Below are 15,117 nucleotides of genomic sequence, written 5' to 3' on the forward strand. Positions count from 1 at the left end.
GGGGTGTTTCTGCCATTCATTCCCAGTTAGGCTTACTTCAGCTTCCAATACAGTTAACTCTTGGGATCCCCCTGTCACACCAGAAATAGAAATGGGTTCTGCCCCTTCATAACTTGATGGCATTAAAGTACACTGTGCGCCGGTGTCTACTAGAGCCTTATACTCCTGTGGGTCTAACGTGCCAGGCCATCGAATCCACACAGTCCAATAGACCCGGTTATCCCTTTCCTCCACCTGGCTGGAGGCAGGGCCCCTCTAATTCTGGTCAGAGTATCCAGTATTCACTTCTCGTAAAATTGGCTCAGAAGTCCCTTCAAGAGGATCAGAAATAAGATCAGCCCTTCTACTCTGTTTGGAAACCGGAGCGGCATTTTTCCTGGTAGAATCCCCTTTTGTGGTGTTTTTTCCTCGCAGCTCACGTACCCGTGCATTTAGGACCGAGGTAGGTTTTCCATCCCATTTCCTCATGTCCTCTCCATGATCACATAAGTAAAACCACAGGGCACCTCGCGGTGTGTACCTTCTATATTCTTTCTCTTGGGCAGAGGAGCGCTCACTCCTAATAGCTGAGACATTGGTCCTTACAGGTGGGCAACAGGACATCTCCTCTTTGAATTGCTGGAAATCCTCGGACAGCTTCTCCACAGCCGAAATGCAGGCTTGTAGGGAGGAGGAGAGATTTTCTTCGTATTGACGGAGTTGGCGAGCCACTTCATCCACTGTCGGTGCCTCTTCGTCTTTCCAGGTCATTATTGCCAGTGAGTTGGCATAGGACGATGGTGCGCTCCGTACAAACTTCCGCCACATGGGTCGTGTGCATTGGACTTCGTCTGGATCTTTGGGTAATTGTGGGTTGTCCGGATCATGATGAATTGTCTCTAGCACAGCTAATTCCCTCAGATATTGGATACCTTTTTCCATGGTTGTCCACTTGCTTGATTGACATATAACATCTTCCTTAAAGGGGTACCTTTCCTTCACACTTGACAGGAGTCGCCTCCAGAGGCTGATGGCTTGTGTCCCTCTTCCAATTGCCTTGTCAATGCCACCTTCCCTGGCAAGCGATCCCAGCTGCTTGGCTTCCCTACCTTCTAATTCCAAGCTATTAGCCCCATTGTCCCAGCATCGGAGGAGCCAGGTGATAATATGCTCACCTATACGGCGGCCAAAATCTTTTCGCATATCCCGCAGCTCACTCAAGGATAGGGACCGGGTTATTACCTCTGGTTCTGCCTCTTCCTCCTGTTCCCGTGATGACCCTGGTTCGCCTTCATCCTTCGCTAAGCGAACTGATTTTTTTGTATATTTCTTTTTCTGTACGGGGGCAACTGATACTGGTGCAGGTTGGTCCACTGGTTCAGTTGCAGTACCGCTCGCCGGGTCTTGGATAACCGCAGTGTCTGTTGCCAAGGTTTGGGTAGCTGCTGTGCTCGTTGCTGGGGCTGGAGGGACCTCAGTGCCCGTTGCCGAGGTTTGGGTAGCTGCCGTGCTCATTGCCGAGGCTGGAGGGGCTGCAGTGCCTGTCGCTGAGGTTTGGATAGCCACAGTGCTCATCGTTTTGTTGTTAGGTCCAGAGACCTTCTCTTCCCCTTGAGGGTACTGAGTGGTGTCGAACAGGGCTCGATAGGCATGGGCCAGGCCCCAGCACGTTGCAGTAATTTGTATCTCTCTGGAGCTGCCGGGGTGACAGCATACCTTTTCCAAATATTTTACTAGTTCTTCTGGATTCTGCACTTGTTCAGGGGTGAATTTCCAAAACACTGGAGGTGCCCACTTTTCTAGGTACTTGCCCATACTACCCCACACACCCTGCCACTCATAATTATCCAGCCTTGGGGCAGATCTCTGGGTGATTTTCTTAAATAGTTGTTTAACCTTAAATGAGAGCTGAACCACATTCAGAAGCATGCTAATTCCTAGCAGTAGGGCTAGGACCGTGCTGGTCCCAACATCCCAAGAGTATTCAAATTTTTCAAAATTCTCAAACACCATTGTAACTGGACTGAAGGAGAAAGGAGAGGGGAAGAAAGGTATCTCACCCATAGACTGGTTTTCCAAGGAGGAAAGGTAAATGGTATAATTATTAATAGTTTCCCACAGATGGCTTCCACAGTATAAAGGTGACAATGCTGGGTGCAAGTACCGGATTAATCCCACAGCCGACGACTTTATCATACCATAAACCAGTGTTATACAATACATCAAAGCGAAAACCTTAATCCACCTCCCACGGATGATAAGCAGCAGAAGAGGGACTACATACAGCAAGCGAGGTGATACATAACAGAACTTTAAAAACCAGAGCAACAACTCTAAGAACACATAAATCAACATAATGACCAGCAACTATTAGACCGATATAATGAATGCTTATAACAAATTTGTTTTAACAAGCTCTGGTCAGGTTTGTCGTTATCTCAACCCTTCGTGCCCCACGTTGGGCGCCAAAAAGGACTGTCGTGGTTTAACCCCAGCCAGCAACTAAACACCACGCAGCCGCTCACTCACTCCCCCCCACCCAGTGGGATGGGGGAGAAAATCGGGAGAAGAAGCAAAACCCGTGGGTTGAGATAAGAACGGTTTAATAGAACAGAAAAGAAGAAACTAATAATGATAATGATAACACTAATAAAATGACAACAGCAATAATGAAAGGATTGGAATGTACAAATGATACGCAGTGCAATTGCTCACCACCCGCCGACCGACACCCAGCCAGTCCCCCGAGCGGCGAATCCCTGCCCCCCACTTCCCCGTTTCTGTACTGGATGGGACGTCACATGGTATGGAATACACCGTTGGCCAGTTTGGGTCAGGTGCCCTGGCTGTGTCCTGTGCCAACTTCTTGTGCCCCTCCAGCTTTCTCACTGGCTGGGCATGAGAAGCTGAAAAATCCTTGACATTAGTCTAAACACTACTGAGCAACAACTGAAAACATCAGTGTTATCAACATTCTTCGCTCTGAACTCAAAACATAGCACTGTACCAGCTACTAGGAAGACAGTTAACTCTATCCCAGCTGAAACCAGGACAGTGCCACACTTCAGATGGATTCTCTTCACCTGGATATGTGTTACAGAGACAGAGCTGTATAAGTGTCAGTACTTTATTTGTAATCAATTTTGATTATGTGCAATGCAATATCTGCACTAGTGTGCAGGTAATAGAAAGCATTTTGAATACTGTGAATTTGGCCATTCCTCATGCAAAGTCATACCCCACTTTTGAACACTAGAAGTATTAAGAAATTCTCGTAATTCTGTCAGGACAGGGGGAAAAAAAAAAAAGCAAGCTTTGATACTACAACTACTATCAAGCTGCTTGTTAAAGAAAACAGTAGGGAACTGACATCAGAATAGCTTCACTTTAAAAAAAATCCTGTGTTTAACTGAGTTGAAGCAAGTAACCAAGCAGTGTTACAATCAATGTTGAGTGAATATGTAAGGAACAAGATGCAGTGTGCCACATCCACTCTGAAATCAAGATGCTGTCTTCAACTCAGGTAAGGTACTTAGTGTCAGAGGCTCATAACTGCATCCATACAAATAGCCATTTGTAAAATAAGGTGATAACCATAGCATCTGTACTGCCATTTAATTCATTTTGCAGGAGATAAAGGACTTGCAGGAGGCAGAGGGTCACCAGGTTGTGAAGGAAAGATTGGAGATCCAGGCCGAGCTGGAAACCTAGGACAACCAGGAGAAAAGGTTTGGTTAGAAATACAGCACTAGCTTTTCCGTGGGTCTCATTCGTTAAATGTGACAGTGAGCAAAGAAGTTAAGAAGTGTAAGGAATATAGGAGTTCCTATATTTCTTGACCCGTGATGCACAAACTATGAAATTAAATTCTTTTTATGTAAAGGGGCTCAAGCCAAAATTTTAAATTCAGATACAGGATTTCAGAACTCCAAGTGTTTGGGATGTTTTGGTACTTAAGTTTTCAGAGCACAAGGAAGATATTGCATTGCTTACAGCAAAAAATTAAGGCCACAGCTTCTGAAAAGATGGCTATTTAGAAATTGCTATTAAGCACATATTTGATAGAGGTCAGTGACAAGTAAGTATGCATTTATTTTAAGCAAGTGCTCTGTTGAAGCATAAAGGAAGTAGGTTGGAGGTAATACTGCAGCCACTCTTGCTGATTAACAGAAGCTAATCTACTGATGGCATATATAAATGTAGGATTCTTGACTACTCTGTAATCGGGATTAAAATTTGAACAAAATAATAACACCTAAATGTTTTGCAGAAGTGGCATTTCTTTTTTGTGTGCTCATATATCATTCTTTTGTGTGCTTTTTGACATGACAAAGTGTGGGGTTTGAGGCTGTGGATTTTTTTTTTTTTTTTAATTATTATATGGCCTTTGTGGTCCAAGTATATCAACAGTGACTGGTATAAACTCAGCTCTACTGACCTGCTTTATGAACATATTGATTTGCTGGTACTCAAAGCTAGTACTCAAAACAACCAGCAGTTCAGTCAGCAAAAAAACTCCCCCAACTAATTAAAACTTTGCATTCAGGGAATAGACTTGGTGGGACATCTGTGATAAAACCAGTCTTCATGGAAAACAATGTTCAGAAGAATGATTTTAAAAAAACTAATAACTGACTTTGAGTTTTCTGAGACATATCTGAGTGCTGACCTTGATTATTTAAATAAATATTTTGATAAAAGTATGACTGTCATATAAAAATAAAGGAAAAGTTGTATTTGCACAAACTTCAACCAGATTTTCAGATACAGGTCCAAAGCTTTTCACAGCTACAGCAAGCATCACAATGCAGTAAAGGCCAAATGGAGGGAAGTGTCTTGCATTGCTCAGTAGCAAATTCGTAGCTAGGAGGCAGAATTCAAAAGCTGTCTAGACAAATTACTCCCCTGGTATGGAACCTGCAGCTGGTCAATAAGGAACACCCAGCCAATTGGAGCTATTAAAAATTATAATGTGAAAAATCCCCAGGGAATGGAGAACATTACCCTAATAAAAGAAGTTAATTGATCACACAGTGGAGAAAATATTTTGGCAGATTTGCAAAACATAGTGGATTATTTACATTTCTCTCTGTGTTGCAGGGTGACCCAGGCATGGTTATTCCTGGAGAGCCAGGTAGACTGGGTTTACCAGGAGGTCGTGGCATTCCTGGCTCAAAAGGTGATACTGGATTTCCAGGACTTCAAGGTCTACCAGGGCGTGCTGGACATGATGGTGATGATGGCCTAAGAGGTACTGTTGTCAAACAAGCTCAAGGAGCACAGCCAGTTATTTTAAGGAAAGGGAAGCCAAGTCAAACAATGCTAACTCAAAGCCTGAAACTTCTACTGAAATCATTGTGAAGCCAGTCTCCTTTCTTTTAGGAGATCGTGGCTCACCTGGAGTTCCTGGAGATCCAGGTTTTCCAGGGAAACCTGCTGAATGTCTTACCGGCCTGCCAGGTTTGCCAGGTGGCCAGGGAGCTACAGGCCCACCAGGTAGGACCTTCTGAATCAAATGTGCCATTTGGCTGGGTGGGTCTGGGTTTTGTTTCTGCCTTCCGATGGCCTGAGGGTGCTGAAGTTGTTTGTGGATATTGGTTATAGGATAGTATGCAAGACAATGTGAGCCCATTTAAAATATGCACTTTCTGCAGATGGGAGAAAACATGTGCACTGATTAATCATAGAATCATAGAATCATTTCGGTTGGAAAAGACCTTCAAGATCGAGTCCAACCATTAACCATGCCCCCTAAACCATGCCCTGGAGTACCCTGTCCACTTGCTTTTTGAATACCTCCAGGGAAGGTGACTCAACCACTTCCCTGGGTAGCCCATTCCAATGTTTGACAACCCTCTCAGTAAAAAAATTTTTCCTAATATCTAACCTGGATATCTAAGATGGATTAAGATTCAGGTTCCATTGTACAGTACAAAGACTAATCACAAACTGGCCCGAATTCCACAGGAAAAAGGGTATTTCAGTCACATGTTCTATATGGGCCTGAACTTAAGATTTCTTGATGCAATGCAATTGATAAACAAAACAGAGGAAGAGCTCAGCTAGGTAGAAAATCAGTTTAGGGTCTCAAAAGTGCCTGCATACACTGTATGAATTTCAGTCCAAAATAAACATAGTCAGGTACCCAGTACAGTGATTCTCCTGTATATGATCTCAAAAGGAATTTTCTTTTTTTTTTTTTTTTTAGAGAATGAATGCAGAATTGGTGGTTTTTTCATGTTTGGGTTTTTCTTCTTTTTCTGAGAAAAAATAGAATTGTCCAGTCTCATCTTTTTTTTTTTTTTCTTTAAAAAAAAAAACAACCCACAACTCTTTTGAGTCAACTCTTTTGAGATTTCCTGAACGTGTATGTTGTCTTACAGATCTAATGTTGAGCCCTCAAACAGGCAGAGTTCAAGAAGAGTTTCATGCTCATGAAAGCAAGATAGAGATGAAGGTTTATTTTCCAGACACATGTACCATACTTGATTGTCATGCATTTTTCATAGGAGGAAGAGGTTCACGAGGTTCAAAAGGAAAGCTAGGTCCTCCTGGCTTGAGTATCCCAGGAATCTATGGAGAGCCTGGGGAACCTGGATTAATAGGTCTTCAGGGAAATATGGGATTACCTGGTGCCAAGGGACAGTCTGGACGGCCAGGAATCTCTGGTGTGCCAGGTAAGGATTCCCCAAATACTTGTTTAGACGTAGAAATTAAGTTAGTCTCTGCAAAAAGATGTCAGTCATGCTTTTCCAAACTGAGGATACTGAAATATTTTTCCATCAACAGCTTTCATATACCATTGAGATCTATATGGAAAACAAATAAATCATCATTCCCTAAATGATGAGCATATCTTGAAGCTGTCATGACACAGTACTAAAGTAACAGTCTTCTGAGAACAGAGAGCTACCTTACATTGTTTTTTGTACAGTAATGTCCTTGCAGTAGGACAAGAAATAGTTAACATGCAAAGCAACTCCCCAGCATAATGGAAGTGCAAAGTGTTTAGTTCTTACTCAGCATCCTTTTTCAAACAGATAGCTTGTTAATGCTATCTTTTTTCTTAAAAAACAAGTTGAGATCTTGAGTCTGGCAGAGTTGAGTCAGATCAAACTCTGTCACATTACCCAGAGCTAACTTTAAGTAAGGTAGGTAATCACTGTAAGGGGTTTTTTTTCAGAAATGTGTTCAAATTTGATTCATAGAGTAAAAGAAATCAGTTATGTAATGCTTCTTATCTTTAATAAAGATTTTTCATTACTATCAAATCCTTCATTATTCTGTGGGAAGGAGATGGTACATACCTTTTTATACATACAACCTATAAAACTAATGATAAACATGTAGCACTTGACTCAGTTATGCAAACTTAGACTTCTGGTGTCATTTGAAGGGAGTTGTCATGTCGCAGCTGGCCTTCAACTCCTGAGCCAGAAAGGAATGTCTCTCCCATACATACCATGACAGGTCTCCCATCCCTGTGTGGGTATGTCAGATACATTATCCTCACTGTCAGTTATTTCATTCATTGATAGAAGCTGTTGCAGCTACTAGTCTAGGTAGTTTGGGGGTTACCATGTGTGTGTAAGTGCTGTTCATGTGGTTAAAGACTGGAAAATTGGCTTGGACAGTATGTTACAGAAATGGAGAAAAAAATAAAACAAGCAATTAAACACTTAAATGACAGGCATATGTGTAGTTTTCTGACACAGTGTTCTGTTTCAGTGATCAAATACTAACAAATATGTTTCTATTGCTTCAATTCCACAGGCTCAAGGGGAGAGCCAGGTATAATAGGCCTGTTAGGAATTCCTGGACACCCTGGCATGATTGGAAGACCAGGCAACCCGGGTAGCAGAGGCAAGTGGCCGTCATATCTGCCTTCATTATTACTTAGAATAACGGAACTTCCATGCTGAAGTAGTCTTATGATCCATCTTGATGTATGTTATCACTCCTGAGTACACATCATGCCAGAATTTCTTTGAGTCTTGGTAAATCTTTGGCTTCTGTGTATGTGCAGTCTACAGACTGAATGACAACATTATTTTTTTTAGCAGTTTTGAATTGCCACCTTTTTTATTTCATTGGTATTTTTAAAAGTGGCTGGTGATTTGCTAAATAAAGAGCAGAGAGCCTTTTTGCTCTGTTTTTTTGCCATCCCATTCATGTTCCAAATACCATTATTATATGTATTCAACAGATACAAGATTTTACATATATTTAGTATAAGAAATAATTACAGTATCTTGCCATAATCTGTGCTTGTAGATGTTTTATTGATGATTGGAGTAATTAAGAAGCTAGTTTAGGTTATGATTTGGAATGTATATTTATATATGTAGTTGCACTTGAAGACAGGAGTTTCATTGCTTCCTTTATGCTATCATCTAGTCAGGTTTCTTCAGAAGATTTCATTATATTTTCTTGCAGGTTCTTCTGGCTTCCCAGGACTGAAGGGAAGAAAAGGGTTTCTTGGAGCAAAAGGCGAACCAGGTGATAAAGGTTTTCCTGGACCATCTGAGACCTTGGTTGGCATTGGGAATAAAGGAGAGCAAGGCTTAAAAGGTACACATTCATTGTTATGTCATTCAAAACTAGTTACGGTTGTCATCTGTGTTGCAGTTCCAGTGGACTCTAAAACATGGAAGAAACGGACTCTATTACTGAGAGTATTCACATGGCTTTGAAATAATTATTGCTGAACACTGTAACTGCCTTTTTGTTAATGGGATAGTTGGATATTACACTGAATATTTATTTCCATTTTAGCAAGTCTATATTCCTTAAAAAAACCTCTTATTGTAATGTTAAACGAATAATAATATGCCAGTAGTACTAGGAGGCTTATATACATACATACATGCTATACATTCACATTTTTATACATTTAGTAGCCCATGAGCATAGAAATGGGTGCACTTACCAACTAGATGCTGGATTGCAAAGAAGTTGAGTCTGCTTAGAAATATTTGACTGTCAGAAGAATTCCTTTGTTTGCAATATTAATATAGACTCTCTGTATACGAGTTGTACATGCTTAACTAATGCTGTCTGGCTTTTTATGTAGACATTTTCCTACAGACATCTTTCCATAAAGAAGGCTTTAACTGTGAGCTTGTCTTGCTTATGTGTGTTCACAGAGTGAAAATCCTATGCTCCACTTATGCTTCATGAGCTTAAAGAGCTATAAAACTTTAAACTTTACATAAAACATACTCTAAGGTGTTGTTTTGTAACATTTTTTAAAATGAAACTTTGTTTTAGGAGTTCAAGGAAGAATGGGTCTAAGAGGAGAAAAAGGTGATGCTGGTGTGCAAGGTCCCCCAGGTCTTGATGGGTCTGAAGGAATACCTGGTCTACCAGGTATGGAATACGTATATTGAAGATTACTGTATCATGTGGAGAGTAGAGATAATATTACCTCAATGCTAGTGCATAAACTTGGTGCCAGCAGCAGCACTACATTCTCTGTATTAACTCTGAAGCTTTTCTGAGAATTCTGAAGCTGAGCAATTTCCAAAGCTGCTATTTGAAAGTCATAGCAGCTACCACCAAATGATTGTTTCCTTCCGAATATAGTCCATTGTTTGGGGTGATAAATAGAACATAATATTAAATCCTGAATAATAATAACTTTAAAATCTAAAGGGTGATGAGGCCAATAAATAAAAACTGGTATTTATAAGAAGTTTGAATTCCTAATATTATTAAAAAAAAAGTAAGAATTCTAAAATATGAACATTAGAATTGTGCACAAAAATATTTCAGAAGCTTTTTTATTTCAGATTGATTTTATTTCCCTTTTCAAAGCCTGCATATTTGGCTTAAATTTTAAGTTACCAGATCTGCAGTGAAAAGCAGATTTCAAAAGAACCTGCATAAATCATAAACCTACCTAAGCTATTTCACAGTTTGCTCTGCCATTACCATAACCTCATATATAATGATACATGTTGACCCTTGAGTGAGACAATTCATCTGTTTTTTTTAAATTGATGCTAATAAAACATCTTTACTTCTCTGTATTCTGTGTTTTTGATTCTTTGAGATAACTTCTTTCTAGAAAACTATATGACACTATAATTAGGTACATAAAAATGGTGACAATTAGAAATAATTTTAAACTTGTAATCAAAATGGCTCTTCTCATGATGGCAATTATCCATGCTACCTGCTATTATAGCATCACTGCTATACTCTGTCATTAACATCCTTTGTAGTCATTGCAGTGTAGCCATCACAGGAAAAACTGCAAATGCTCCACTACTCCCTAACTTTTTATGGAAGAAAATAAGACCTCACCTGCCTAAATGTTCAGGCATTGCCAGTACCCTGGAATTTAGACATGGGAACATTCTAGATGCAACTAGATCTTGTAGTCATTAAACTGAATGCTAATTTAGCTAAATTAAGCCAAAGATAATTGAGTAGGGGAAAAAGTGCCTAAGCCATATAAGAAAAAGCTCTTGAGTATACTGGTGATGCATGAGAAGTGCATAATGAGTAAGTAATAACGTGATTGTGACATGCCCAGAAAGAAACCAGACTGAACTCAGAGGGACAATGAAAGGAGAGTCCAGTGTGTAAATACAAATTCATGATCTTGATAAAAATTTGCAAAAGTATATTTCAGTTGCTGCCCCTAAGTGCTGTGGTCACAAACCTTAATTTTAATGTTGATACATAAGATGCTTGTTATTTCCTTGGCTTTCTGACAACAATAATGATAATTTTATTTGTGTCTGGGGCAAGAGGCTGCATGTTGATTTATAAAATAATAAGATACCATGTCAAGGTGTGTGGTAGAGGATTCTGTATTCATGACAGCTCTACCAGCCAGCCAGTGTCTAAAGCAAACATGTGAAGATGACACTTATTTCTTCATCTTGCAGGTGTCAAAGGATTTATGGGTCTTCCAGGGATTCCTGGAGGACAAGGATTCCCAGGTGCACCAGGAAACAAAGGGGACATGGGAATTCCAGGTCATTTTCTGTCAAGCCATATTACAAATTCATAGACCTGTATAGAAGCATTTGCACAGATCTGAGCAGTTACTGTAAGCGTACTATACAACACTTAGACTGGGATTTATTCTTTGTGGTACCTATAGACTTTTCACCGCCCCAGCATTTGTTTGACTTGCAGAATACAGTTCTCCCTCTCTCTAAATGAAATATAACTTCTTTAATTTATATATTGTTACATATAAGAACCTCTTTTTAATGGGTTTAGAAATAAAATCACTGGCTGTGTAAGTTACTTTAATGAAGAATGAATATCTGAATATACAAGCAGTAGCTCACAAAACACAAGGTGTAGTATACGATTATGAGCCTTTTAAGAATGGTATCAGTATCTGTATTTTTCCAGGTCCAAAAGGACAGAAAGGATCTCCGGGCTTTCCAGGACCATCAGGTGACCCTGGTCCACAGGGCTATGGTGGCTTTCCAGGTGACAAAGGAGATCCTGGGTACCCATCTGCTGGGCCTCCAGGAGAGCCTGGTCCAAAGGTATAAAGGCAATGGAAACATTGTCATATTAGGCAATAAGCAGAGCCTTTGACTATAGAAACAGAACAGCATGTAAGCGAGAGCTGCAGAGTTTGCAGAAGTAGATGATTTGTTAGTGATAAAAAATATGAAGATTCTATTGTGTCATTACTCAGGAGAAATTTTTGAGTTTATTAGATTTCATTTTTCTCTTGGTGCAAGAATTTCTTATTTGTAAAGATGGAACATCTTGGAAATAACTTTGTTTCTGTAAAAGTTGCTAATCCATTAAGAACAAGGACTTGCACTTAAAAAGTCAGCAGTAGGAATACTTGTACGTTAAAAAGTACATAAAAACATAATCTTAGCAAACGCAAAAGTTTCGTAATCTAAAATTGTACTGTTGTTTTTTGACAGTCTAGTAATATTACACAACATGAATTGGGGTTTTTTTCTTAGCCATATATATTACATTCAGTATATATTATGTTCGGTAATATTATTGCTAAGAAAAAAACAGTATCTTTTATGTTAGGTCAATTGGATACAATTTTACTCCACATACTCTGGTTGTTGAACAACTGGGAGTCTTTTTACATACAAGATTATACGTGGTTGAGGCTGTAAATGGTACTATAACTCCTGTAATCTGTCTAAATTGTCTGTTTCTTTTCTGTGTTAGCTGGGTAGCCACAATGAGATTACTGTCATGAAAGTCAGTAGGAATTCAAGGAAAAATATGCATTTCAGTATTTTTTTATAGCTGCATATTATGTAAGGAATGTATGTTTGGATCAAAATAGGAGCTGTTGGAGTAAAATTGAAGGAAAGCCTATGTGTCAGTGAAAACATCTGAAGACGAAGTTGGTGTGTATAGATTAAAGAAAGATTTTTTTTCTTAGCTATGTCTAAAGGATCAGTGGTATTATGAGAAGACTTCATATCAGTCTACTTTGATTTTTTGGTCTGAAAATCATAGTGAACTGTGATTACACTTACTTAACCTTTAAAATTATGTATGATTTTTCTGTTGTTCAGATATGGAATGTAATGTATTTAATGTAAGGTGATTCTTTACCTTTTTGTGTGCAACTTCTATTTCTCAGGGAGATCCAGGCCCCCCAGGAGTTTTGGGCAGCAAAGGAGAAAAAGGATCCCCAGGTCATCCAGGACATAAAGGAGTACCAGGACCACATGGGATCAGAGGCGAAACTGGAAGTGCAGGAATCCCAGGTATGTTTTGTTTTGGAGGGGTGATGAGATGTTGACATGCTTCCAGAAGAAGATAATTTCTCAATAAACTACACAGGGTGCCTTTGGGGTGGCACATTTATATTCAACTGGTATAAACCTAAACAGCTCCTTTGTAGTCCATGCAGCCAGGCTAGCTTATGTCAGCTAGAGATCTTTCGCAGCCGAAGCAGAAATGATAGCAAAGTTCTCAGACTGAATCTGGATCTAGTGATAATGCCCTTTCTCCTCTCCCACACTCTTTTTTCTTACAGGGAAGCCTGGGCCTCCTGGAGATACTGGTGTTAAAGGACTGCAGGGCCGCCCAGGACAACAGGGCATTACAGGCCCTCCTGGTATGGCATATAGCATCTCTCCCAGATCATTGCCCCCTAGTTTGTTAGTTTCTTTGTAATGAGGCAGTTGATGTTCTCATTCTTTTGAGCTTTTTAGAATTTAACTGATGCAGTTGCAGTCTCTGTTTATGTTAGTTAGAGGCTTTGTTTACCTTCTGTGGTTGCAGCTAAGGACTTCAACAGTGTGTTTTCAATGTTACCAGTTCAGCTGAGGCAAGGTGTTTTAATTTTGTTTCACTGTTGTAAAGCTTTTTGCCTTTTTTTTTTTTTTCCCCCTCTAGAGGTCTCAAGATACGATATCCACACAATTGTAAGAAAGGCTTGTTCTGCTTCCTAAAATAGAATAATAAACTAAGATGTAGCTAGATGAGGAGGAGAAGAAAATGAATTAGAGTGGAAAGAGGGGACAGAGTTGTAGTAGCTTGTTAAAGCAACAGAAAAGATCAAACCATTCAAAATATACCTAAGGGGGAGTGTGTAAGTATGCAGCAACAGAGAGGTATGCAATGCAGACTTTAATAAAGTGAATGCCAGTCATTGTCTTCAAAATATTGAGAGACCCTCATCAAAATTATGATGTTGTGGTTTTGTTGACTTTAGTGAACTTGCACTGACTTAGCAGCAGAGTTAGGAATGATCAGAATCTACTCCCTGTTTAGAGAAACCTTGAATTTGTAATAAAGCCAGGGAGAGAAACCACACTGCCTGTATGGATTCTCACCAGCATGGGTTAAATCAAAGGCAGGGTTCTAAAATGTGTTTGAAAGACAGGAAGTTATTGCCTGGGAAAATAGTGGGGGTGTTAAAGCCATTGAAGGCTGGTGAGCTCAATAAAAAGTATATGTTGCTCTTTAGAAATGTTTATGTACCACTACACTTACATCTATCTTTGAAGTAGCTGAACTAATTAAATTTTAATAAAGGGGACTCATATGTTCTCCCTTTGAAATGCAGAATAATAGAAGTGAAAGTGATATTGTGGTCCATTATAATTCACAGGTGCTGTTGGACACCCTGGAAAAAATGGACTTGTTGGTGAAAGAGGTAATCAAGGTCAGGATGGTATGCCTGGTCGCCCAGGAGTAAAGGGAGAACCAGGTAACACCAGTGAAATATTTTCATTCAATTTTACAATTGTTTTTTTCCCCTAGTTAAACTGACAAGGATTTTTTGGGAAGGATTAATAAGGAGCTTCTGTGGAGCCAAAGATAAATTTATAAGTAGAAGGTTTTTCACTTCACAGGCTTTTCTTTGTAATTGTTGTACATGCTGTCAACAACCCAAATGCATATGTCACCACTTTATTATACATGTGATTTGTCATAATGTTGCCTAAAAATGTTAATGTCTGCAAGAGCCAAAGTATTGCTGTTAACAGTTCTTATGTGTTTAATCTCAAAGAGATGAAAAGAACAAAAATCCTTTAAAGAGGTCTCCTCTCTTACGTGGAAATAAGATAAAAGGAATCACAGTGTTTACACAAATAGTGAAGGTTTCTATGACCTGCTCCTTGGGTTGTAAAACCTTTCATTTAAATGTCACTTCTGATGTCATCAACATCCGCAGATAGATTTAGTCCTCCACTGAATTCTGACAGAAAGTGTTTTCATATTTTACAGTGAAAATGTTTCTTTACATATTAGCATAAAGAGGATACTGAGAAGGCATTCATAGTATTTAGGAAGTTTTTTCAAATTAAGTTTGAAGTAATCACTGTTAACGTATTTTCTTTTTTAGGTATTTACATTTCTTCTATTTTTCTTAGTAACTAACTTAAATGCAGGTTTTTCTTCTGTTTTTTTTCCTCCGAAAAAAGACAAAGCTTATTGTAGAATGTACCTCAAATATGATTTTTCAATAAGAGTTCCTACTATAAAGTAAAACTTACAAATTTATTTCGTACTTCTGGATAGAAGAAATGGAAATAATCGATACATTATATTTTACATATAATTAAAATCTACATTTTGATTCAGTGAATTCTGAAGAAATGTATGAAATATTAGGCAACTATGATGTTTTCTAACAATTATTCAGGACTTTAACATGACCTAATA

At 39.2% G+C, this 15,117-nt stretch overlaps 1 protein-coding gene across 1 annotated transcript in view; it reads left to right on the forward strand.

Moving 5' to 3' along the window:
• COL4A3 (collagen type IV alpha 3 chain) overlaps positions 1 to 15,117 on the forward strand; it is a 73,262-nt gene that overhangs the window by 45,505 nt on the left and 12,640 nt on the right. The window contains exons 29-40 of the mRNA XM_052803386.1: positions 3,610 to 3,707; positions 5,080 to 5,230; positions 5,362 to 5,475; positions 6,489 to 6,656; positions 7,753 to 7,842; positions 8,416 to 8,550; positions 9,250 to 9,348; positions 10,878 to 10,967; positions 11,356 to 11,495; positions 12,581 to 12,707; positions 12,980 to 13,060; positions 14,060 to 14,158. Of these exons, the coding sequence (XP_052659346.1) occupies positions 3,610 to 3,707; positions 5,080 to 5,230; positions 5,362 to 5,475; positions 6,489 to 6,656; positions 7,753 to 7,842; positions 8,416 to 8,550; positions 9,250 to 9,348; positions 10,878 to 10,967; positions 11,356 to 11,495; positions 12,581 to 12,707; positions 12,980 to 13,060; positions 14,060 to 14,158 (1,392 nt within the window). The remainder of the gene's footprint in view (positions 1 to 3,609; positions 3,708 to 5,079; positions 5,231 to 5,361; positions 5,476 to 6,488; positions 6,657 to 7,752; positions 7,843 to 8,415; positions 8,551 to 9,249; positions 9,349 to 10,877; positions 10,968 to 11,355; positions 11,496 to 12,580; positions 12,708 to 12,979; positions 13,061 to 14,059; positions 14,159 to 15,117) is intronic.

The sequence above is a fragment of the Harpia harpyja genome, chromosome 12 (genome assembly GCF_026419915.1).
Source record: "Harpia harpyja isolate bHarHar1 chromosome 12, bHarHar1 primary haplotype, whole genome shotgun sequence".
Taxonomy (NCBI): domain Eukaryota; kingdom Metazoa; phylum Chordata; class Aves; order Accipitriformes; family Accipitridae; genus Harpia; species Harpia harpyja.